The sequence below is a fragment of the Pleurodeles waltl genome, chromosome 8 (assembly GCF_031143425.1).
Source record: "Pleurodeles waltl isolate 20211129_DDA chromosome 8, aPleWal1.hap1.20221129, whole genome shotgun sequence".
Taxonomy (NCBI): Eukaryota; Metazoa; Chordata; class Amphibia; order Caudata; family Salamandridae; genus Pleurodeles; species Pleurodeles waltl.
The window spans coordinates 1,252,400,780-1,252,424,941 of NC_090447.1; the positions used below are offsets into that span (position 1 = coordinate 1,252,400,780).

General features: G+C 43.6%; 1 protein-coding gene across 3 annotated transcripts in view; it reads right to left on the bottom strand.

Moving 5' to 3' along the window:
- The window catches only part of RXFP2 (relaxin family peptide receptor 2), a 932,621-nt gene that overhangs the window by 108,636 nt on the left and 799,823 nt on the right, over nucleotides 1–24,162 (bottom strand). For all 3 annotated transcript variants that reach the window (XM_069205573.1, XM_069205574.1, XM_069205572.1), the window contains 2 exons: nucleotides 11,804–11,875; nucleotides 11,649–11,717 (listed from right to left, as the gene is read on the bottom strand). In XM_069205573.1, the coding sequence (XP_069061674.1) occupies nucleotides 11,649–11,717; nucleotides 11,804–11,875 (141 nt within the window). The remainder of the gene's footprint in view (nucleotides 1–11,648; nucleotides 11,718–11,803; nucleotides 11,876–24,162) is intronic.

Sequence of the window (24,162 nt, forward strand, 5' to 3'; positions counted from 1 at the left end):
CCGTCCTCTACTCTTTATCCTTCTTGTTGCAGATCTCCCACTTTCTTGAGTTAGCCCTATCATTTTGTTGCATACTGTCATCCCTTCTTCTGGCCCTTATTCTTTTTGTTAGTTCTTCTTGATTTAAATGCTCTTCTTGCTGCCTGTCCTTCTTTCATCCTTTCAACTTGTTTTCTCTTCTGACTGCTTTACACTCCCTTTCATTCCACCCGCCCATGTTTCTTGTCTATTGTCTCCTTTCTTGATTTTACTCTCCTTTGGTCCTTCCTTTCCTATTATGCCCTCTAGTCTCTCATAACCTATATAAGAGGTGTTGTGCTTCAGAATCTACTGCGAATATGAGGTTCTTTATGGCCTTTTCTGTCAGCAAATCAACAGACAGAAGCTCATATAATTAATGCTATAAATGAAATCCTGTGTTAAAAGGAGAGGGAGCAAGCAAGATGAGTAAAGAGAAAAGGGAACGAAGGTTAGAAATAGTGGATAGAATAGAATAGGATAGAATAGTGGAGAGGGTAAAAGAAAGGGAGCAAGGATGGTAGGAAGGATGGATTAGTGGTTAGATGGAGGCATGGATGAAAGGATGAGTGAATGGATAGGTGGATGGGCAGTGGAAGGATGGGAAACCTGGGAGTATCGATGGATGGATGGATGGATGGCTTTATTGATGGAAAGGTAGGTCAAAGTATGGATGGATGGATGCATGCATAGATGATGGGTGTGTCAATGGAATGGTCAATGGATGAATGGGGAAGATTAAATGATGGATGAAGGAATTAATTGATGACAGAATATAAAGTTCAAATAGCGGATATCAGCGGTGGATGGGAGGGTGAAAGGATGAATAGCTAGATGTTTGGATGAAAGCGTGAAGGGAGCTCTTCTAGAGAGGTTTGGGTTTACTTGCTTTGCTCGTTTGGTGCCATCAGAGCTTTGGTTCCAAGTGGAGGGTATTTTCAATTTCTGCCTACTCTCTTGAACTATAGTCCTCGTTCCTTCTTTTCCTTACCTCTGTCATTCACTCTCCAGTTCCAAATCACAGCTTTACTACCTCCCATTTCTCCTCTGTTTGCTCCTTTCCGACTCCCTGGCTCGTCTAAGAAACAAAGGCTTAAGTATCTCCGCTTTTATATGCCATGCATAGATCAGGCATTCTTGCTTTGACTTCTGCACCATACCTTGTACCAGAGAGACCACCTATTCCTCTAGGACAGTCAGCTCACAACACGTGCTGCTAAAGTTTTTCTTTTGAGTCTGCTCTGCTACAATGTTTTAGCTGTTAGCAGTGAGAAAAGTTTGTTTTGTAGCCTGTGAACCCAGGGCTAGCTTCAGTGCAATTGGTGCCCGGTGTAACAACCTTTGTTGTGCCCTCAATTACCTCCTCCTCAACGGATTCCCTCACTGCCACCCTCCAACAGTTCCCTTCATCCTTCCATAGCCCTCCTTCACATGTATTTCAATTATTTTATAGTGTTACTCATCCATGTGCAGGGTGTCTTAGCACTTTACATCACACACACATTATACAGAAACAATGAATAATTTGTGTGTCTATCAGTGTATAGCAAATGTTACATAAGACAAAGAGGGTTACAAAGTGTACAGGTCAAATGTCACTGATACTAGTAGGCAGTGTATTGCAAGAGGGCTTGGTCTGGAGAAATACAGTCTCGGGATTTAAAAAGAATTTGGGGCTGGGTTTACTAATAAGAATGTTTTCCCCAAATGAACCATTTACAACAACATTAGGATAATGAAAGAGTCGGAACAAACATAACCTTCCAACCAATCCCTTGCAGTTTGCATTCAGTTCTTTAATGACAGATCATAGCCCACTGTGTTACATTAGGATTACAACTTAAACTTATGAAATGCAAGTAACAAAATGATCTCTGTGACACAAGTAGTAATATACTGTGCTAGCTTCATAACATACAATACTGTCCTCTGCATAGTACACATTCTCTACGCTGTTTTATTAGGAGTTAAACTACCATCAGACAATCCCTCTAGCAGGAATATTATTCACAAGTTATTTTGACATTTTTATTACTGCCTGAAACTTGCCTGACATACCAAAAACTTTGCAACAGGTGATTTTAAACCATAATAGATTTCAAATCACAGCACCCCCACCGCTCAGCGCACAGTTCAGAGTCACCAGTCGCACCACTGTAAAACCAGAACTGTTCTCACCCAATAGGCTCCCTATCCATTGTGAGGGTGCCTTTGATTTCGGAGATCTAGGAGATCTAAACTAAAATGGAAGTTGATCGCCTTTGTTATTTCTGCACCAGAGTTAAACTTATTCAGTTACAGTTAGTCTACTTTTTACTGAAATATGTATAAATGTCTAAATATTTGTCTTTAACACTATATCTTTCTTTTAAATTTACCCTGATTACTCAAAGTTAATTTCCCTGAACCTAATCAAAACATTTACACTACCACTTACAAATAAAATTGTTTATTTATTTTTAAATGAAAGAAATAATTTTGAAGCACATTTACTATAACTTTATCACTGATACTAATCCTAAAACTAACCAATGTGTATTATTTAATTTATTTATTGGAATTAAATAAAAGTACATAAAATTGTAGTTTAAAAAAAAAAGAAATTGTTACCCCGTCTCAAAACCTAACCCTACTATCTGGTTCCTGTGAATTAAGTAGAACTGTGTATTTGATCAACATAAATGTCAGTGCATAGGGGCTCAGCCTGCCTACACCATCAGGAAATGTTGACCCGGTTCATAAAAATCTCACAATGCCCCATCTGAACCCCTAAACACACTACGGTGCCATATGGTATCTGTACCTTGAACATGACTACTCAGCTTCTCCATAAAATAGTGGAAACAGATCTACCCTTTTGTTGTCACACTGTGTACCCAAGATGAGACACAAGAAAGATTGAAAAATTTATTTTCAACATTTATCGCAACAATCATATTCTTGTATAAAACAAATTAGCTGCGATTATTAGGCAAATTAGACAAACCACATTAACCAGCATTACGAAAATGGGAAAAAAGATAAATAGTTTAACCATGATAATACTTTTATGTTGGCACACTCCTATCTATTACTATGTACACTATTGAGAGCATAGTGGGAGTACCCTCAGCCAGATCAATGGAGATAGCCTAAACCCTATACCTGAGTAAGATGTACCAGGAAGCCAGTCTGGTGTAGTGCAGGCTATCGGCCCTTGCAGGGTCGAGGTCAAAGTCAGCAGGGCTGCATCTCGGCCACAGCGCACCACACTCCAGGATAATCCTAGCAGAATTGCTCCTCTGCCGAATATTACACAGAGGTGATTTTTATGATACAAGCACCATTTGTATCACACTGTGTCAGAGAGGAAGACCTGATGCAATGATATGCCAGCAAGTGAGGAGCTGTCTCCATGGACAATCACAATATTAGGGTATCAAGTTCTGTGTGACCAGCCTAGGACATAGTGTACAGGCTGGATGGCAGCAACGCCTACAAGAAACTTGTTGCATATACAGTGATTTCTCAGTACATTATCAAATGAGTGAAAAGGCAAGTAAAAATTCACCATCAGAAAAAAGGCTAAGTTAAAATGTGCATTCTAAGTTGGAGGCTCTAAGTGGGCCCTGTTGTGCTTTACCATAACCATAATTCATACATGAAACAATGGTGTAGTTTGCATTTTATTTTATTAATATATAAGTAAACAATTTAATACATGTTAAATTATTAAAAATCTAAATCGTTACCTATACCCTAACAATGATCCTACAGTAATGTAATTATATTTTGTGAAGTTATTTGCAATTATATTTAATAAAAGGAATTTAGAAATTATAATTTTTTTAATATTTCATTATTATAAACCATTACCCTGTCGTAATGGTGCCCAACGCACTGTCAAAGCACATCATTATGTTGAAAAGATAATTTTGTTAAAGCAATGGTGTTAGAAATGGGGTCTTTGGTTGACAGTCAAGTTACCGCCTGTTCAAGCAAGGACCCTCACTCTAGTCAGGATAACAGAGAATCACCCTCAGCTAACCCCTGCTTACCCCGTTGGTAGCTTGGCAGAGCAGTAAGCTTAACTTCAGAGTGCTAGGTGTAAAGTATTTGTACCAACACACACAGTAACTCAATGAAAACACTACAAAATGACCCAACACAGGTTTAGAAAAATAGAGAATATTTATCTAAACAAAACAAGACCAAAACGACAAAAATCCACAATACACAAGTCAAGTTATCAATTAAAAAGCAAAAAGAGTCTTCATGTAGTTTTAAAACACACACTAACACTGTAAGCGTGAAAATGTACGTTGGGTGCATCAAAAATAACCCCGCACGGGTGAGTGTGTGTCAAAAAGGACTTGCGATGCGTCGATTCCACTCATGAGCGCGACCTTGCGTGGTTTCTCCTTTCTTCGGGTCGGGCGTGTCTTTTTTTTCTCCGCGCAGGAGAGCGATGCGTCGATCTGGTCAGCACTCTTGGGTCCGGGCAGGCCTTGCGTTGTTTTTACACGCCTAGTGATATTTGCATCTGAAACCTAGTCGCAAGATGATCCGAAAACTACGCAGCACGGGGTGCGATCTCACCAGCCTCCGTCAGCGATGTTGCGTGTCGTTTCTCCAGCTCCGTGCGCTGATTCATCGGTCGCGTTAGAGGCGAGTGTCGATTTTCAGCTGCAAAGCCGGCGGCGTGTCGATTTCCCAGACGCAGATCAGAGTCACGTAGATCTTTTCCCCGCATGGCGTGGATTTCTTTCTCTTAGGCTGTCAGCTTCTCTTTTCAGGGTTTCAGGAACTGGATGGGCAACACAGGGCAGAGTAGGAGTCTCTTCAGAGACTCCAGGTGCAGCCAGAGAGAAGTCTTTGCTGTCCCTGAGACTTCAAACAACAGGAGGCAAGCTCTAAATCATGCCTTTGGAGAGTTCTTCTCAAGATGGAAGGCACACAAAGTCCAGTCTATGCCCTCTTACTCTGGCAGAAGCAGCAACTGCAGAATAGCTCCACAAAGCACAGTCACAGGCAAGACAGCTCTTTTTCCTCAGCTCTTCTCCAGGCAGAGGTTCCTCTTGGTTTCCAGAAGTGTTCTAAAGTCTGTGGTTTTGGGTGCCCTTCTTATACCCAATTTCTCCTTTGAAGTAGGCCTACTTCAAAGTAAAGTCTCTTTTGAATGTGAACTCGTGCCTTGCCCAGGCCAAGCCCCAAGCACTCACCATGGGGTTGGAGACTGCATTGTCTGAGGTCACGCACAGCCCTTTCAGGTGTGAGCGACCACTTCTCCCCTCCCTCCTAGCACAGATGGCTCATCAGGAAATGCAGACTACACCCCATCTCCCTTTGTGTCACTGTCTAGTGTGAGGTGCAACCAGCCCAACTGTCAAACTGACCCAGACAGGTAATCCACAAACAGGCAGAGTCACAGAAATGGTTTAAGCAACAAAATGCCCACTTTCTAAAAGTGGCATTTTCAAACACACAATCTTAAAATCAACTTTACTGAAAGATGTACTTTTTAATTGTGAGCTCAGAGACCCCAAACTCCACATGCCCATCCGCTCCCAAAGGGAATCTACACTTTAACCATGTTTAAAGGTAGGCCCCTATGTTAACCTATGAGAGGAATAGGCCTTGCAACAGTGAACAACGAATTTAGCAATATTTCACTGTCAGGACATATAAAACACATTACTATGGCGGTCATTCTGACCGCGGCGGGCGGCGGTCGCCGCCCGCCATGCGGTTACCGCCGAATGACCGCCCCGCAGTCAAAAGACCGCGGCGGCCATTCCAACTTTCCCACTTGGCCGGCGGGCGACTGCCAAAAGGCCGCCCGCCGGCCCAGCGGGAAAGCCCCTGCAACGAGGAAGCCGGCTCCGAATGGCACCCATCGCGATTTTCACTGTCTGCTAAGCAGACAGTGAAAATCTGTATGGGGCCCTGTGAGGGGGCCCCTGCACTGCGCATGCCAGTGGCCAGTGGCATGGGCAGTGCAGGGGCCCCCAGGGGCCCCACGACACCCGTTCCCGCCATCCTGGGTCATGGACCGCCAGGGTCGGAATGACCCCCTATATGTCCTACCTTAACCATACACTGCACCCTGCCCTTGGGGCTACCTAGGGCCTACCTTAGGGGTGCCTTACATGTCTGAAATGGAAGGTTTAGGCCTGGCAAGTGGGTACAATTGGCAAGTCGAATTTACAGTTAAAACTGCACACACAGACACTGCAGTGGCAGGTTTGAGACATGATTACAGAGCTACTTATGTGGGTGGCACAACCAGTGCTGCTTGCCCACTAGTAGCATTTGATGTACAGGCCCTGGCACCTCCAGTGCACTTTACTAGGGACTTACTAGTAAATCAAATATGCCCATCATGGATAAGACAATTACATACACATTTTTGTAAAGGAGCACTAGCACTTTAGCACTGTTAGCAGTGGTAAAGTGCCCAGAGTAACAAAAACATCAGAGTCCAGCACACATCAACAACCTGGGGAACAGAGGTAAAATGTTAATGGAGACCACGCAAAGGATGAAAAGTCTAACGAATGGTAAGTAGAATTTGTGTGCTAGAGGTTTTAATGGGGTCTCTTACTGGCAGTCTAGCTTATAGAAGAGGATACATGCACATTATTTAGTTTTATCTAGTACAAATTCGGCCTATGGGGGTTAGAACACTTGAGTACCAGATTACATTACACAAGATAAAATATTTTTTTAAGGCACTGGGAGACTAAGGGCCTGATTACGAGTTTGGCGGTCTGAAGACCGCAAGACTTGCAGTGGAGGACTAAAGGCTGCGTCTATGGTGGTCCCACTGCCATATTACAAGATTGGCAGTCGGTGCCACCAAAAGAACGCCATCTCCGCCAGGATCTCTGATCCTGACAAGATGATGGTGGTTGTAATCAGCCACAGTAGCACTGAAGTCTGTGCCGCTCGGCTGATTACAACCATGTTCTCTGCCAGACTTTTCATGGCGGTTCAACTGCCATGAAAAGGTGGTGAAGAACAAGTGCATGGGACCAAAGACATTGTCGTGGGCAGTACTGGGGCCCTCCGCCCCAGCACCCTGGGAATGCGCACAGTCTGCTCTGCAGACAGTGCATATTCCAAGGGTGCTAGCGGTCCCCCTGTGCAACGGCATTGGACTTGGCTCCATGTGGAGCCAAGTCCAGTGCCACAGGACATATTCCACTGGGCTGATCGGCGGAAACCCTGGTTTCCGCCAGTCAGCTCAGTGGAAAACTCGTAATGGAGCCGGTGGGGAGAGCGCCAGATTTTCTGGTTTTCCGACCACCATACTAGTAATCAGGCCCTAAGTGATGTGCCCAGAAGCACAGCGTATTGAGACAACAATGGGACTCAAATCTGGTTTCCCAGTACCAAAGTCAATAGGGCTGGCTATTGGGCCACATTTCCTCCCTTCGATGCACTTGATCAGTGACCATAGCAATACCTCTAGCATGAGTTATACTGTGTGAAAAAAGCTAAACCAAAGTGTCTGCTGATGTTCTATTTATCAGTCCAAATTACTATGGTAGCTACATTAACTGCATGGGCAGACAAACAGAAAAGAAAGTACTCACAAGCATTGTTGACAAGCCTCTTGTACTATTGACGTTCTCCTATGGAGCTCACATAACCCAGCATTTCACTGAGTCACTGTTTTGCTTTGAAATGTTCAGAGATTCAGGGTTATGTTCACACTTGTTTGTAATGACCAGTATGTGATGTCCCTTATTCCACTCTCTACAGATAACTCACCATTCGCATTTAATGTTGGCTGGCTTGTATGCCTTGCCTCTGACCTAGAAAGAAGAGAGCTAACAATTTTTAGTTTGGAGACAGGACCCCTTACTATCTGGCAGGTATGTATGTGCATTTGAAAATCTTTAGGCATCTCCCAATATACTGTACACATGTACATAAGCATATTAGTAAAACCGGCTAATTCTATATACACAGTGTTAGACCTGACCGTCTTAGGGTGGTCACCCCTAACTTTTTGCCTGCCTCCCTCCACTTTTTGGACACTGTTTTTGCTGGTTTTAAGACTCTGCACACTTTATCACTGCTAACCAGTGCTAAAGTGCATATGCTCTCTCCCTTTAAACATGGTAACCTTTGATCATACCTGATTGGACTATTTGTTTTACTTATAAGTCCCTAGTAATGTGCCCTATATGTGCCTAGGGCCTGTAGATTAAATGCTACTAGTGGGCCTGCAGCACTGGTTGTGCCACCCACTTAAGTAGCCCCTTTACTTCGTCTCAGGCCTGCCATTGCAAGGCCTGTGTGTGCAGTTTAACTGTCACCTCGACTTGGCAGTTAAAAGTACTTGCCAAGCCTAAACCTCCCCTTTCTCCACATATAAGTCGCATCTAATGTGTGCCCTAGGTAACCCCTAGAGCAGGGTGCTGTGTGGGTGAAAGGCAGGACATGTACCTGTGTAGTTTACATGTTCTGGTAGTGTAAAACTCCTAAATTCGTTTTTGCACTACTGTGAGGCCTGCTCCCTTCATAGGCTAACATTGGGGCTGCCCTCATACAGTATTGAAGTGGTAGCTGCTGATCTGAAAGGAGTAGGGAGGTCATATTTAGTATGGCCAGAATGGTAATACCAAATCCTGCTGACTGGTGAAGTCGGATTTAATATTACTATTCTAGAAATGCCACTTTTAGAAAGTGAGCATTTCTTTGCACTTAAATCTTTCTGTGCCTTACAATCCACATCTGGCTGGGCTTGGTTGACAGCTCCTTGTGCATTCACTCAGACACACCCCAAACACAGGGTACTCAGCCTCACTTGCATACATCTGCATTTTGAATAGGTCTTCCTGGGCTGGGAGGGTGGAGGGCCTGCTCTCACACAAAGGACTGACACACCCCCTACTGGGACCCTGGCAGACAGGATTGAACTGAAAGGGGACCTGGTGCACTTCTTAGCCACTCTTTGAAGTCTCCCCCACTTCAAAGGCACATTTGGGTATAAAACATGGCCTCTGTCCTACCTCATCAGACACTTGCTGGAGAAGAAACCTGAACCAGAACCTGCATCCTGCCAAGAAGAACTGCCTGGCTGCCTAAAGGACTCACCTGACTGCTTTCTACAAAGGACTGCTGCCTTGCTGTTGCCCTGCTGCCTTGGTGAACTCTTGCCCTGCTGCAGAAGTGCTCTCCAAGGGCTTGGATAGAGCTTGCCTCCTGTTCCCTGAAGTCTCAGGACCAAAAAGACTTCTCTTTTTCATTTGGACTCTTCGTGCGCCGAATGTTTCGACGCACAGCTTGCTCTGCGGTGAGAAAATCGTCGCACACCGACGCTGATCGTCGCGACACCTTCGGGGCGACCGGAACTTCGACGCACAGCCTCGCAAGGACAACGACGCCCGACTTCCAGAGGGGAAATCGCTGCGACGCCTGCCGTGAGAATGAGAATTCCACGCACAGTCTCCCGGAAGGACGCGCAGCCGGAAAACAAGCCGAAGAATCCACGCACAGACCCCTGGACATCTGGTAATCCCGCGACCCACAGAAAGAGACTGTCCGCGCGCCGGAAAACGATGCACGACTTCCCCTCGTGAAAAATACCGATGCAAGTCCGTGTTTTCCAGGGAGAAATCGACGCACACACCATTTTTCCACGTATCTCTTCTTCTGCGGCCCTTTGCGGGGCTTTTCCACTTTAAACCAGGTACTTTGTGCTTGAAAGAGACTTTGGCCCTCATTCTGACCCTGGCGGTCTTTGACCGCCAGGGCGGAGGACCGCGGGAGCACCGCCGACAAGCCGGCGGTGCTTCAATGGGGATTCCGACCGCGGCGGTAAAGCCGCGGTCGGACCGGCACCACTGGCGGGGTCCCGCCAGTGTACCGCGGCCCCATTGAATCCTCCGCGGCGGCGCAGCTTGCTGCACCGCCGCGGGGATTCTGACCCCCCCTACCGCCATCCAGATCCCGGCGGTCGGACCGCCGAGATCCGGATGGCGGTAGGGGGGGGTCGCGGGGCCCCTGGGGGCCCCTGCAGTGCCCATGCCACTGGCATGGGCATTGCAGGGGCCCCCGTAAGAGGGCCCCTACATGTATTTCACTGTCTGCTGCGCAGACAGTGAAATACGCGACGGGTGCAACTGCACCCGTCGCACAGCTTCCACTCCGCCGGCTCGATTCCGAGCCGGCTTCATCGTGGAAGCCTCTTTCCCGCTGGGCTGGCTGGCGGTCTGAACGAGACCGCCCGCCAGCCCAGCGGGAAAGTCAGAATTACCGCCGCGGTCTTTCGACCGCGGAACGGTAACCTGACGGCGGGACTTTGGCGGGCGGCCTCCGCCGCCCGCCAAGGTCAGAATGAGGGCCTTTGTTTGCTTTTTAAAGACTTAAGACACGTTATATCACTTTTCAGTAATATCTCTACAATTTCACATTGCATCTTTATTCGTTTTGACCTACAATTATCCTGATAAATATTATATATTTTTCTAAACACTGTGTGGTGTATTTTTGTGGTGCTATATTGTGTTATTGTATGATTTATTGCACAAATACTTTACACATTGCCTTCTAAGTTAAGCCTGACTGCTTGTGCCAAGCTACCAGAGGGTGGGCACAGGATAATTTTGGATTGTGTGTGACTTACCCTGACTAGAGTGAGGGTTCTTGCTTGGACAGAGGGTAACCTGACTGCCAACCAAAAACCCCATTTCTAACACACAGGAACATGTCTGCGTCTTTAGCAATAAAGAATTATAACAACAAAGCGTGATGGGTGGAATGTTTAGGAAAGTCGCAGCAATCTCTCGGTTTGCATGCCAGTTGATAATTTTTTTGCAGACTGCAGTACTCCTTTGGGAGAACAGCCATATGCAAACCAGTCTTAGTTCTGACTTAATAGCAACAGTCCGTTCCAAACAGCCTGGCCATGCTCTGGCTGAGGGGAGCACAAGCAACGCCAGACTGGTTTCAGCCTAGTTGGGAATCTGTTAGGTGCAGTTTTGATCCCATGGGACAGTAAGCACATGACCCACATTGTTGAGTATCCATCACGCTTAAGGTGTTACAGTAACAACAGAAAGTGATAAGATCAATACTTCCATGAATCTCAACCGCTGGTAATTACTCAGACCGTATTCCAGGCTTTTGTTTTGGGGACATTATGCAACTCCAGACAGAGACCAACACATGCAAAGCAGAACCAGTATTTAAAAAAAAGAAAGAGTCCAGACCAAGCTATGGTGACTAATGTACACTTTCTATAAATATATATAATCAGGTTTAAATCATGTTACAGAAAACAGACGTCACAATTTTTCCAATAGTTTCACTTGTTGAGAGATGCTGAGGGCAAAAATTACTTTGAATTCAGAGGGAGCTCACGAGGCACTGCAAAATGTTGTGATGCTCCCACGGGCTTTTATACTGGTATGTAACACAATACTGACACAATGCTTTGCATGGCTTGCGCCACACGAACGCCGTCGCAAAATCTTACTACCGAGAGATGCCCTACTTCTTCAGGTCAGAGGTGTACAAAACGGGTCTGTTCTCGCTTCACAAGAACACAATTTTGGAACAATATACCATTTAGTACCATTTAGAGGGCACAATCGCATGAATTGGAACTTAATCTGTAGGATGAGAGTTTCACTTACAGAGACTGAAGTTGATGGAGGCTGTCGAATTGATTCACATGAAGGTGCAGTGGGTTTGAAGCCAGATTGCTGTAAGGCAAAGAAGATTTACTTCATCAAAATGCCGTGTAGATTGGAAGAACTCCGAAGGTTTCGATTGTGAATTTGGTACTTACAGTTTCTGCAGCAATTTCAGGTCATTGAATGTGGAGCGTGGAAGTTCTGTAATGTGGTTACTGGAAAGGTCTCTAGAGATAAATGAAACCATCATTCAAATGACAGAAAAATCACCACAGAATCATTGTTTGAGTATAGGATCAAAGACTTCCAGAAGAGACAGGGGAAACGAAATATATTAACAGCAAAGGAATACAATTATATTTAAGAGAACTTTGACCAGAGTGATATCACAATTTCCCCGACTTTTAATTTTTGTTTCAAAGGTGAAGGTAAGGTGATTGAGAATATAGCCCCATGTGCCACATCCTGAATGCGTACGCTCGCACAGTGCACAGCTGTGTGCCAGTTTCTATGCCATTACACATTTTAAAGCACATGCATTTACCTTGGAATTGCTTAGAGTGTGTGCTACAGCCAGCACAGCTTATCAAAAGGGAAGTGCAACCACTGCTCAGTGGTTCCGAGCTGTGCTCTCTGCGGTGCATGTACTAGCTCAGAGAAATTGTTAATTAAAGGGATGCTATTTTGATTGTGCAGTCGCGTTAAGCAGACTCATAGCTGTTCAGTGAGTAAATTGCACACCTTGAGGCTGGTGCTGCTCATGCTGGGATGTGTGCTGCAGTGATTAACCCACCAGGGGCCAGATGTACGTACCATTTTTCTTATCGCAAACGGGCCAATTTGCAGAATCGGGCCGTGTGCTACAGGAAAAAAACATTTTGGTATGTACAGACCCTATTTTGCGATTCGGTAGTCTATGTGCCGAATTGCAAAATAGGTTTGCGAGTCGCAACTAGGAAGGGGCATTCCCTTCCTAATTGCGAGTCGCAGTGAGATGTAGGATTGTTTAGTGACCGTGAATGCGGTCACAAAACAATCGCAGTTTGCACCAGTTTCAAATTGGTGCTAAACCATTCGCAAAAATGAATGAAAGGTAGCAAAAATGTTTTTTCAGAGCAGGTAGTGGTCCCACAGACCACTGCCTGCTCTGAAAAAATGAAAAGAAAACTTTTCATTTTCGTTTTTGAAATGCATCCCATTTCCTTTAAGGAAAAGGGGCTGCATTTAAAAAAAGAAACTGCTTTATTTAATAGCAGTCACAGAGATGGTGGTCTGTTGTCCCCAGCAGGCCACCATCCCTGTGAGTGTGGCCATTCTCAATGGGGTCGCAAATTGAGACCTACCTCACGAATATTTATTAGGTAGGTCATTTGCAACCCCATTGGGAATCGCAAACAGTGTCATTGACACTGTTGTACATCAGGTTCTGCGAGTCGCTAAGACTTGCAATTTGCGAGTCGCAAAACCTAATGTTCGTACATGTCACACAGAGACCTAGTTGCCAAGCAAGCCACCCACAAAGTTTACTGATCCCTCTGTATTTCAGTTTAGCATTGTGCTCATCACTCTATCCAAGACGTTGTATCTCAGACTACTGAGCACAAAAATATTGCGCTACCAAAATATCATAGCCAGAATATCGGCTACAAAAATATAATTAGTAAGAATTTATAGGCAAATATAGATTTACTACTCTTAATCCCACATCTAAATACCTTGAAGAAATATACATCATTAATGCACGTAAAAGACCGGGAAGACCTCAGTAATCCAAATGGGAAGCTGGTCGTTCATCAAGAAATGAGAAAGGGCTACGAGGGTAATCCTTTTCTTATATTAACAATTCATATACTCTGATGGAGCATGAGTAAGACAATCAAATAAATTTGAAACTGTGAGTAAGGAAAGGACGTGCAGAGTAGCATTCTGGTTGAGCAGGATGTATTGCTTGTCTTTTTAAATGTAACCATTTGGTAGCAATAATTCAAAATAGAGAAGAAGGGTGACAAAAATTGAAAAACATGTAATGTAGATAACAGCGCAGTGACTAGGGTAAGGGGGTAAAGTATGTGATCAGCAAACAGATGTAATAACAAAACCTTGGGTCAATAATCCTTAGGCAATTATATAAAAAACAAGTATTTTACAGAATACCAAATTATATTCTCTCTAGAACATTGAAGGTCCTGTAGGACACCAGGGATACATATCTTCAGGATGATTTGGACGAGTCACTTACAAAAGTCACCATTCACTAGCCCGGAAGGTTAATTATGAAATGCTAACTTGCAAATCCCTCCCCTGTTTATCTGCTACCCTTCCTCCAATGCTACCAGATATTTTTCTTTCTTTTTTGAAAACCAGCGCTGCTTTGTGGTGTGTTATTTTTCAGTTGCAGGGGTAGCCATGCTGGCTGGGAATGGCTATCTTTTTCTTTCGGGAAATGAAGGATGAATGTGTGGCTACCCATGAACGATCTCTATACACCAGAGTAAGAATTGTGAGGCATATTTATTAACATTTGACTCAACGGAACATAGCCAGGGAAGTTGCTGCGCTGCATTGCGTGAAAGGGAGAGAGCAGACGTGTGGCATATTTACACAGCTGTGGCACAGTTCTGCTCTCTCTTACTGTTGGCACATTTGTGGCTGCCTAGTGACAACGCAGGCGCCCTTGTGTCATGTCACAAGCATGCTTGATTTGTTGTCAGGATCATTTTTATGCAGGTAGGTATACCTTCCTGCATAAAAATTATATTTTGAGACTTATTCCTCTTTGCATGTGCGCTGCACAATGAAGATTCCATGTTGTACTCGGGGCAGATTTTCTGTATGAGGGTATGGCAAACAAGTGGACCAGATCATTATCTGTAACCACGCTGAGCCTTTTTCTAATATGTTTTGAAACCAGCATGAGTAAATTCACTGTTCCATGCTCTCTTGTCCAAGCTCTGTGTGTTGCTTAGGCTTACAGGTTATATAGTCCACCCTGATATAATTTCTCAATACAGGCAAAAGGCTAACTTCGTCAGCATTAAATATATTAGATATCAGCACCAATATGGCCTCCAAAATCTGTCTCTTGGCAGACTCAATCCCTAACGCCAATCATAGAATAGAACAAGGATCGAATTATGGATAGAAAGGGCCTCTCTCACAAATAGGCCTTCTACTTAACTGGAGCATCATCTGTTCTGAAACTACCATATTGGAGCTCTGTACATAATTAGAGGAACAATTTTGTAATTATAAACTGCCACCAATGGATGGTGCATACATCACCCAATGTGTTTTTTGAGAGGGAAGTATCAGATTCACGAAGCCATCTGCGGATGAGAATGTATATATTGGCTCATCTCCAGCATTAATGATATAATTCAACAGACCCAAGTGTTGGTGTTCCCATCCCTACCCGCTGGTTAGTTTTGCTTTTTTAAGCAACATTTTCCAACCACTCGCTTTATATTCCGGAAAAGAGATATGGGTATTTTAAAGCTTTTCAAGTGTCTGTTCCAGAGATGCCCTAAAAACATACCAAAGGTGATACTTTCAGGAAGTCCTGGCTTAATAGTTAACATGTATTCTCGAGCTTGTAGCTTAAAGGTTTACATTGAAAATAGGACCTGCAACGTGCCAACATTCAGAGTGCTCTTGCTAAAACGTTGTGACTGGCTAAAGGTGTTAAGCAGGGCCTGGCTCATCTGTGGAGAGGTTGACAGCAAGGCCAGGAAGCTAGATTTTACAAGGAGTAAAGACCGCTTCCCAACCATGGATGAAAAATGTACACAGTTTGCATGGATGAGGGCACTTCATTCCATATATTGTAACTTTAACTGATTTGGAGAGATACAAAAGATTATTTGTGTGTAAGCATGCATACAGAATGTGTCAAATTCTTCTCAGGCACTATCCATAATCTAATCTCTACTGATAACTCTGGCACGAGTCATTTAATTTTGAAAGTGGAATTTGGGGATGTTTGCTTATGGTCTGGAAATGACTAATATAATAATACCTTTTCAAAAAGGGCTGTAGCTTTTAATTTGGGTTTATTTTTGCGCTGTGCATACCTGAGCAAAAAGTGTTTTATTTTTCATATTATTGGATTAGAGATGCCTATTTTACAATAGTTATTATTATCAGTACTATTAATAATAATATGTTTTTGTCTATGTACATGTGGGTGTATGTGTAGTGCATATATGAATATATGAGTAGTGCATGTTTCTATAGATAATCCAATGTATCGGCAATGTAGTAACCTCTGTGATGTAGTGCCTCATTATGAATTACGTTTATGTAGTTCTGTCAACCTAAGGAATTCAATGTCCTGGGAGTTCGCCAATGGGCCCTAAAACAAAAGAGCTGTCTTCTCGCTTTCGGTCTCATCTTCTATTTTCAAAATACATAGCTGGCTTTTGGAGGTCAGTGTTTCGCACACAAGTGTACATCTTGTGCTGCTATTACTCTTGGGTGACGTGCCTCTTGCGAGTGAAATGTACTTCAACTTGCACTCACATACCTATTGTTGAAAATGGAGACTATGCAATATTAAAAGAATTGCAAAAGTCCCACTTTTCACCTACAAGCCCCAAAACACATATAACTATTCCAGCGTTGTATATACTTTTGAGTTCTTACAAGGCCCAGAAGAAACCACCAACATTGTACATCCCCAGGTTCCTTATAGCCGTGGAGCAGTAACTGACTCACAACAATGGCTGAAGTGTGAGTCACTGAGGAGGCCCTGCCTCTCAGCAGCTATTCCATGCAGAACTCCTTGTATTAAAGTGATAAGGCTCATTCGTTTGAGGCTTTAATATGTATATTTATGATGAAAGAGCTGTCAATCCTGAATGCTCACAATGAAGGAGTGTATCGGGAAGACATTAATATCTTACCAATTACCATTACTTAGTGTTTTTCTGCTCAACTGAATAATTAATTCTTGTTTGAGACCGCAGATGCACTAGCAGAGGCAACACGCGTTAGTGCCGGGTAGCTCGCGGCTGGACTGAGCACGACATGAGTGGGGCGTGTGGGGCGCGGGCAAGGACGCGAACCAGAGAGCCAGAGACTGGCACACAAAGTAGAGATTTGGGCCACAAAATCTTCGAAAAGTGGCAGCGGTAGGACTGGGCCAGACGGCGCCATGGCACTAACGGCAGCAGCGGCAGTGGTGGCTGGCCGCTGTAAAGAAGATGGAAGTGCCGGTAAGTGTTGTATGGTGCAAGGGAAGGGACAAGGGGAGTTCCTGCTCCTGGACTTGATTGCTGTGCCTCTGACCCCAGCTTTTTGCCCCCAGTAACCCCATCAGCAGTGCCATCTGCCCCCCCTGCCTCTCCAGTCTTGTTGAAACTCCATATATGGGCTGGAGAGGGACGGAGTGATAGAGGCGGAGAGGGCCCAGAGAGACCAGAGGGCCCAGATGTCACAAACATTACAACAACAAGCGCAGGCCCACGCACGCAGGCATGCATAAGTGAAAGACCCTTCAAGGCTTCTAGGCTCCCAGGGGCCTCCAGATTGCACAGCTCAGATTCCTGAGGCAAATGGACTAAGAATAAAGAACATAGTGCACAGAGCATTGCAATATAGAGCCCCAGAGACTTAGAAATTAAGCAGGAAGCGTTGTAGAGACCGATGGCATTTCCTTAAAACACTTGGCTGTAGGCAGCCATCTCAGCAGAAGTAGCCAGCAATATTATGACTCATTGCGCAAATTTAAGCATCTCTCATCTGAGAAAGAGTTGGCTAGACCACTCAGACCCAGGGGCGGTAGCAGGTTGACATTAACATGCGGAAGGAAAAAAGGTGCAAAGAGACAAAGGCAAGGCTCTCCAGGGAAAGGCCGCTATGAGCCAAAAAGTGAATCTATAGAAAGAAAAATACCTCCCAACCCAGCGCAATCAAAGGACTCATTCTACAAATCCCCAAGCCAGGGCAGAAAGGCAGGATATAAAATCACGGAATTCTTGCTTACTAAGAGGGAGTCGAGCTCCATCAACGCCTCAAAAGGTTTGTTTTTCTCAAACAATACAGATATAAAAGACTTGGTAGTTGTGGAGACAGTGCAAGATGTGGAAAGTTCTTGTGCTGATTTGGGAACAACAAATATACCAAACCCTCTGCTTAATATAACCGGCTTAACGATCAATGCAGAAATTAACGGATACGACCAAAATGACACCTTTTCCACTTTAAATCTGAGCAACTGGAACAATTGTGGGGGACAGTTCGTGCTGTACCTTATATCCCAAACAACCCCGCAAGAAGATAATGATACTGACTGCATCATAATAGAGGAACATCCGCTAATAGATCTCTCAGACATCTGTCCAGATATACCACCAGAGACTCAGATCGCAAATAACAAAGCAAAATTGAGTCCTATCTGCAGCTCAAGCTCACCAAGGAAAGATTACTCACTTTGCAAATGAACAACTCCAAAAACACCTGACATGCATGTAACTCAAGTAGTCACGGTAAAGGAGAGACAACAGGAATCTGACACCCCGAGGTCCACAAAACAGGGACCAAATCAAACGCTGATCCATTAACATCAGGAGACTCGTGGAAGGCTCTGCTGTCAACAATGGACACGATGTCGACAGACATTCAATTTCAAGCCAAAAAACAAGATACTCAGGTAGACTTACTTAATATCCTGACTGTCACATTGTGAGGATTGATAATAAGCTTCAAACATTGAATGATCTGATAAAGAGGGCTCAAACCCATTCATATACCCAGCAGGTGACATGTCAGTGTGCCACTATAGGTGACAACTCACAAAGAACCCTGGAAATTTTAAATGACATCTTAAAAGAGGTAAAAGTCCAGACCCTTAGAACTCAAGATCACTTTAGCAGTTATGGTGATAAGGCCCTCGGAACCCAAACAAACAAGGAAAGCACGCAAAAATGGAGGATTCCCCCAAACAAAAGTAATAAGTTCAGGGAAAACTATCCTCCTAGACAGGAAAGGACTCAGAGTAATATAGAGCGAAGATCATGCCTCAGCATACAAGCAATAATCGCAACCATGGGTGAATTGAAGGAATTGGCTGTTAATAATTCTACAGTGAGGAAACCTCCCTTACGAAAAGGGAAAAGAAACGCCAAAGTAAAGCACAGAAAAAATCAAAGGGGGTCCAGCAATGTAACATATGGAAATCATTTGCTAAATTTAATGGCTTGCAGAGTAAGGAGTCAGGAAGAACAGATGATAGCAATAAAACAGTAAGCAGGGAAAAATCCAGACAGACGATTGAAGAACAGCAGGCCGGCAAGCATAATCCTACATCTACAGGTGAACCATGCGCTCCTGGGTATCAGCGAACATCTCAGCAACAGTCACCTAAAACTCTTGTCGGTGAGCGGGGCGGCAGCCCTGCAAATGGTGAGGTGGCTTCAAGAGAAACACAGGAAAAAAAAAACAACAATCTGTCAGTGCCCAGAACAGGGAACTCAATGGGCTAATGACAGGATGAAAACTGTAAAAATCGCGGACTATAACCCCAAACATGCAAGCACTGAATATAACACGATCACAATAAACCCGTCTGTGGGAAACAACAAACAGATTTCAGACCAAATTCAATATGCTTGGTCAGAAGAGAGTTTAAACAGTGCGGCACAAAAAAGAATTCTAGGACACCAGACATCACACGATAAATCGGTTTTAGAGGATAATAAACTACTCTTAATCCCTTGCTATGACTCGAAGGGGGCATTCGATATTTTAAATAGTGGTACCATACTGAAGTTTATAAAAGCAATTCGGCCCCAGGCTCATATTTCTACAACAGAATTGATGACCGCCGAGTTTACGCCACAACCCAGAAATAAAGACAAAGAGGCAACGCTGACATCTTGGGCTATGTCCACTATTATTGACCAAATTTTAGCATATCAAGAAACGTTTAGTGCATGGGGCATTGTCTTGCAAAAACTAGAACCACTTCAATACCCCAACCCTTTGATACCAGAACAAAAGAAGAGCGGCTTGATTTTAAAAGGGGCCGTGGGAGTAGAAACTTCCCCAAACAGAAGGGAACATCTAACAATAGTAAAGCACCAAAGCCTACTTCATCAAGGAACGTACCAACAGGTTTTTACTGGTATGCCCTTGACAGTCACACAGGTTGGAAGGCAACACTCAAACGATAATAGTCATAATTGGTCCTGGTGAAAATCCAGAAAACATCCATATATGTTCATCAAATACTCATGGTCTAAAAAACCTGGTTACTGATGAGGCGGCAGTAAGTTTCCTACAGCAGTTTGAAATCATCATGCTGCAAGAAACATGGTGTATGGAGCCGATACAAGTTCCAGGATTTACTAGGCCGGATGTCTCCGCAAAACAACCTAAAAAACATGGACACCCTAACAGGGGGCCTCACAACATATTGCTCCACGTAAATCAACTGGGTAATAAAACAGATTGACTTGGGAATTGATTGGCTGCTACCTATAAAGTTGGAACATCGGGTTTCAGCAGGTATGAACAACGTTTACATTTACCCAAATGAAACAAAAAAAAAGTTAAAACATGGAAACATTGATCCGCATCATAAAAATGCTACAGAGACAAAACAAGAATGCAATTTTTATTGTGTCTGGCGATTTCAACCTAGACTTAAGAAAGGGAAGCACAAAACACCTTGACGGAACATTGTGAACACAAAGTTTGATAACTTGGGTTTGTGCTGCCTGGCGCCTCTTTCTGAGGATGCCATATCAGCACACGTAACCTTCTCAAGTGGCACTAAAAAATCGAATATCAACTTCACATTAATAAATGAAAGCGCATTGTCATTGATCTTAGCATACAGGTTTCAGCAACGCACAGAGAGCGATCATTTCCCACAACTCATTAAGATTAGGAATGAATGGAATCAGCTCCCCTCAGCAAATATCATAGTGTCTGCTCCAGTGACTTATGATATAAAGAAACTGAAATGGAATGGACATGGCCTAGGCAAAGTAATGGAAGAAGTGCACCTCAATGCAGGCACACTTGAGCTTAAAGAAATATTAGGAAAGTGGGAACAAAAAAATAATTTACCAGGAGAACGAGTGGCAGCTTGGAAACAATTGAGTGATTCCCTAATTACTAAATTTTCCAACAAAGAACGTCTCCCAATTTTGGTAATAGAGGCAAACAACAAAGTTAAGAGTGGCGGAACAGAAAAGCCATGGTATAATAATGCACTGCGTTATCAGAAAAATCAAGTCTCAAGAGAATTCAAAAAAGTCTGAAAGGACATACAATGGGGCAGGAAATCTGATAACATGAGGCTATTTGAACTAACAGTCAAATACAAGAAAAAGTGCTGGATGGCAAAACAGAGATATCATGAGGACTTGTGGACCAAGCTACTCATGTCTAACAAACAAAAAAATAGTAAAAAGTTCTGGCAACTGATAAACGGATTAAATCAGGGAAAAAATCGACACATGAACTCAGGCATCTATGCAGCTACATGGGAAGCCCACATACAAACAATGTTCTCACTTTCAGAGCACCACGAGCAGTAGGAGGCCATTAAGGCAGCTGGTAACTTAGGTAAGAAGAATTTTGGCTTCAGAGTGACCATGCAGACTGATCTATCGCTATCAGATAACAAACTAAAACATGTGCTAATGAACATAGATATCGAAAAGCTGACTAGTCTTATTAAGAAACTAAAACTGTAAGGGGCAGCTGGCCAAAATGGTATTCCAAATGCGCTTTTTAGAGGGGACCCCTCATACTGGGCTCACTATCTGGTGCTGCTTTTTAACAACCTCCAGGGCACTACGGAGCTACCAGAAGCATGGAAAGGTAGCATTATCCATCCAATATACAAATCAGGAAATCCGGCAACTCCCTCAAATTATAGGCTAATAGACCTGATAGACGTGGAAGCAAAACTCTATGCAGCTTGTCTACTGCAACAACTTGCAAAATGGATTTACGACAGACATCTAATGCCACAATGCCAGACAGGCTTTAGAGCAGGCATGGGAGCTATCACCAACCTGGCTGCCCTGGCCCTGTTGGGAAACAAAGCTAGTCTAAAGAACAAAAGGCTATTTGTGTGTTTTATTGACCTGAAGGCAGCTTTTGATTGTGCACCAAGGATCCGTCTATGGGAGAAACGGAAAGGCTGGGGCTTACCCTGCAGCCTTCTTAATGCAATAATCGATTTGTATATGGGCACTTGGGCCCAAGTAAAAATCGGAGAGGGTGGCCACCTTACCAACAAAATATCAACAGCAAATGGATTAAAACAAGGGTGAGTACTAGCTCCCACAACTTTTATCTTGCTGACCTAGCGGAGGCCCTCGCACCTGTAAATAGTCATCAACCAATACTGGCCAGGAAAGGAATCGCATGGTTACAATACGCAGACAACATAGGTTTACTCAGTCGGACTACAGCATAGTATGGATGCATTTCACATATATGTAATAAAGCAAGGTCTGGAACTGAATTTGAGGAAAACAAAAGTTGTCCGCCTGGTCAATAAGAAATTGAAATCTGTTTCATGGTACTTAAACGGTACCTGGGTGGAGGTGGCCCCCACATATAAATACCTAGGATTTACTATGGATCGCCTCTTGTCTTTCAAATCACAGCTTGCTGTTGCTCAGGCCAAAGCCCACTCATTGACCTATGGCTTCAAAGTACTAAAACAAAAATTGAACTGCCTGTCATACACTCACCTTCTTTTGGCCATGGCAGCAAGGCTAATGCCTTCCGTCACCTATGAAGCTGAAATTATGCTGGGGAAGGAGGCAGTTTTTTTCAATTGAGTCCAGGCGAAGGCCTATAAGTCGTTTTTTAGGATTCCACATCCAGCATCTCTAGCCCAGGTCTGCTTAGAATTGGGTTTAAAAAACTACGAACATCAGAATAAATGTGCCTTCATCAAATTATGCAATGGCAGGCCTGTGTAAGAATTGTCAGAGCTCCCTATGGGTGGCACAAGAAATGCTGCAGCCCATAGGGATCTCCTGGAACCCCAATACCCTGGATACCTCAGTACCATATACTAGGGAATTATAAGGGTGTTCCAGTGTGCCAATGCAAATTGGTGAAATTGGTCACTAGCCTGTTAGTGACAATTTGGAAAGAAATGAGAGAGCATAACCACTGAGGTTCTGGTTAGCAGAGCCTCAGTGAGACAGTTAGTTATAACACAGGTAACACATACAGGGCACACTTATGAGCACTGGGGCCCTGGCTGGCAGGGTCCCAGTGACACATACACTAAAACAACATATATACAGTGAAATATGGGGGTAACATCCCAGGCAAGATGGTACTTTCCTACACAACCCCCCCCAAACGAAGGACAATAAGACTAGCCATGACCTGATGAGTCTTCATTGTCTAAGTGGAAATATCTGGAGAGTCCATCTGCATTGGAGTGGGTACTCCCAGGTCTATGTTCCACTGTATAGTCCATTCCCTGTAGGGATATGGACCACCTCAACAATTTAGGATTTTCACCATTCATTTGTTTTAGCCAATGCTGGAGAATGCGTGCAGCAGAGACGGATACCATTAACAATCTATGTTGGATTGAAATTGAGGAACAACAGCGTTATGACGACAAAGGCACTTGGGGTCACCACCTAAACAATTGCATAGGTTTGCGAGACGCTTGTGAGTGGAACCTGGGTAAAGGGGAGTTTTATCGGAAGGCAAACGCTGTCCCTAAAATGAAGTCTCGAACTTTTGATAAACATAAACTGGCAAGAAGACAGCATGCATGGACTCTTTTAACATCATATAAAACTTTACGGGCGCAGGAATATCTAACAGCATCCTTCAACCAGTCATTGAAACATCGGTTTATGCTTTTTAGATTCGGATTGATGGAAACGAAAGACATGGTACCGTCATGGAGACAGCAAGTACAGATACATCTTTGCCGACTGTGTGGGTATAGATTAGAATCATTAGAACACCTTTTTTTGTGTGCCCGGCTTTACTACACCTCAGGAAATTGTATTTGAAAAATATCCTTAGATCATTAAATATTCGCTCATGTAGGCCGGCCATTATTAGTTAGCTTAGCGGTTTCTCAATCCCATTTTCTTGTCGAGGAACCAAATTTATGGTACAGGCCCAAAAAGAACTAGGGAATAAACGCTAGTAAGCCAAGAGTGCATGGTTTATTAATTGGTGTTAGAAGAGTTTTAAACGGCTAATTGCAGCCAAAAATTTGCTATAGGAATGGGTTAGGGAAATGTATTTTTAGCAATTGACAGTGCAGTTGCAATATGGGAGTAAGAAAACCGATAAAGAACAAGGCTGCAATTAGCGGAGCAGGTTTTAAAGACATATAATTTAATATCATGATAAAGGATATAGGTACGATTTAGTGTTACTTACTTAAGGATACTCCCTGAAATTTATTTTTAGCTATTGATAGTGCAGCTACAATATAGGAGTAAGAAAACCTATTAAGAACAATGTTGAAATTAGCAGAGCAGGTTTTTATGACGTATAATTA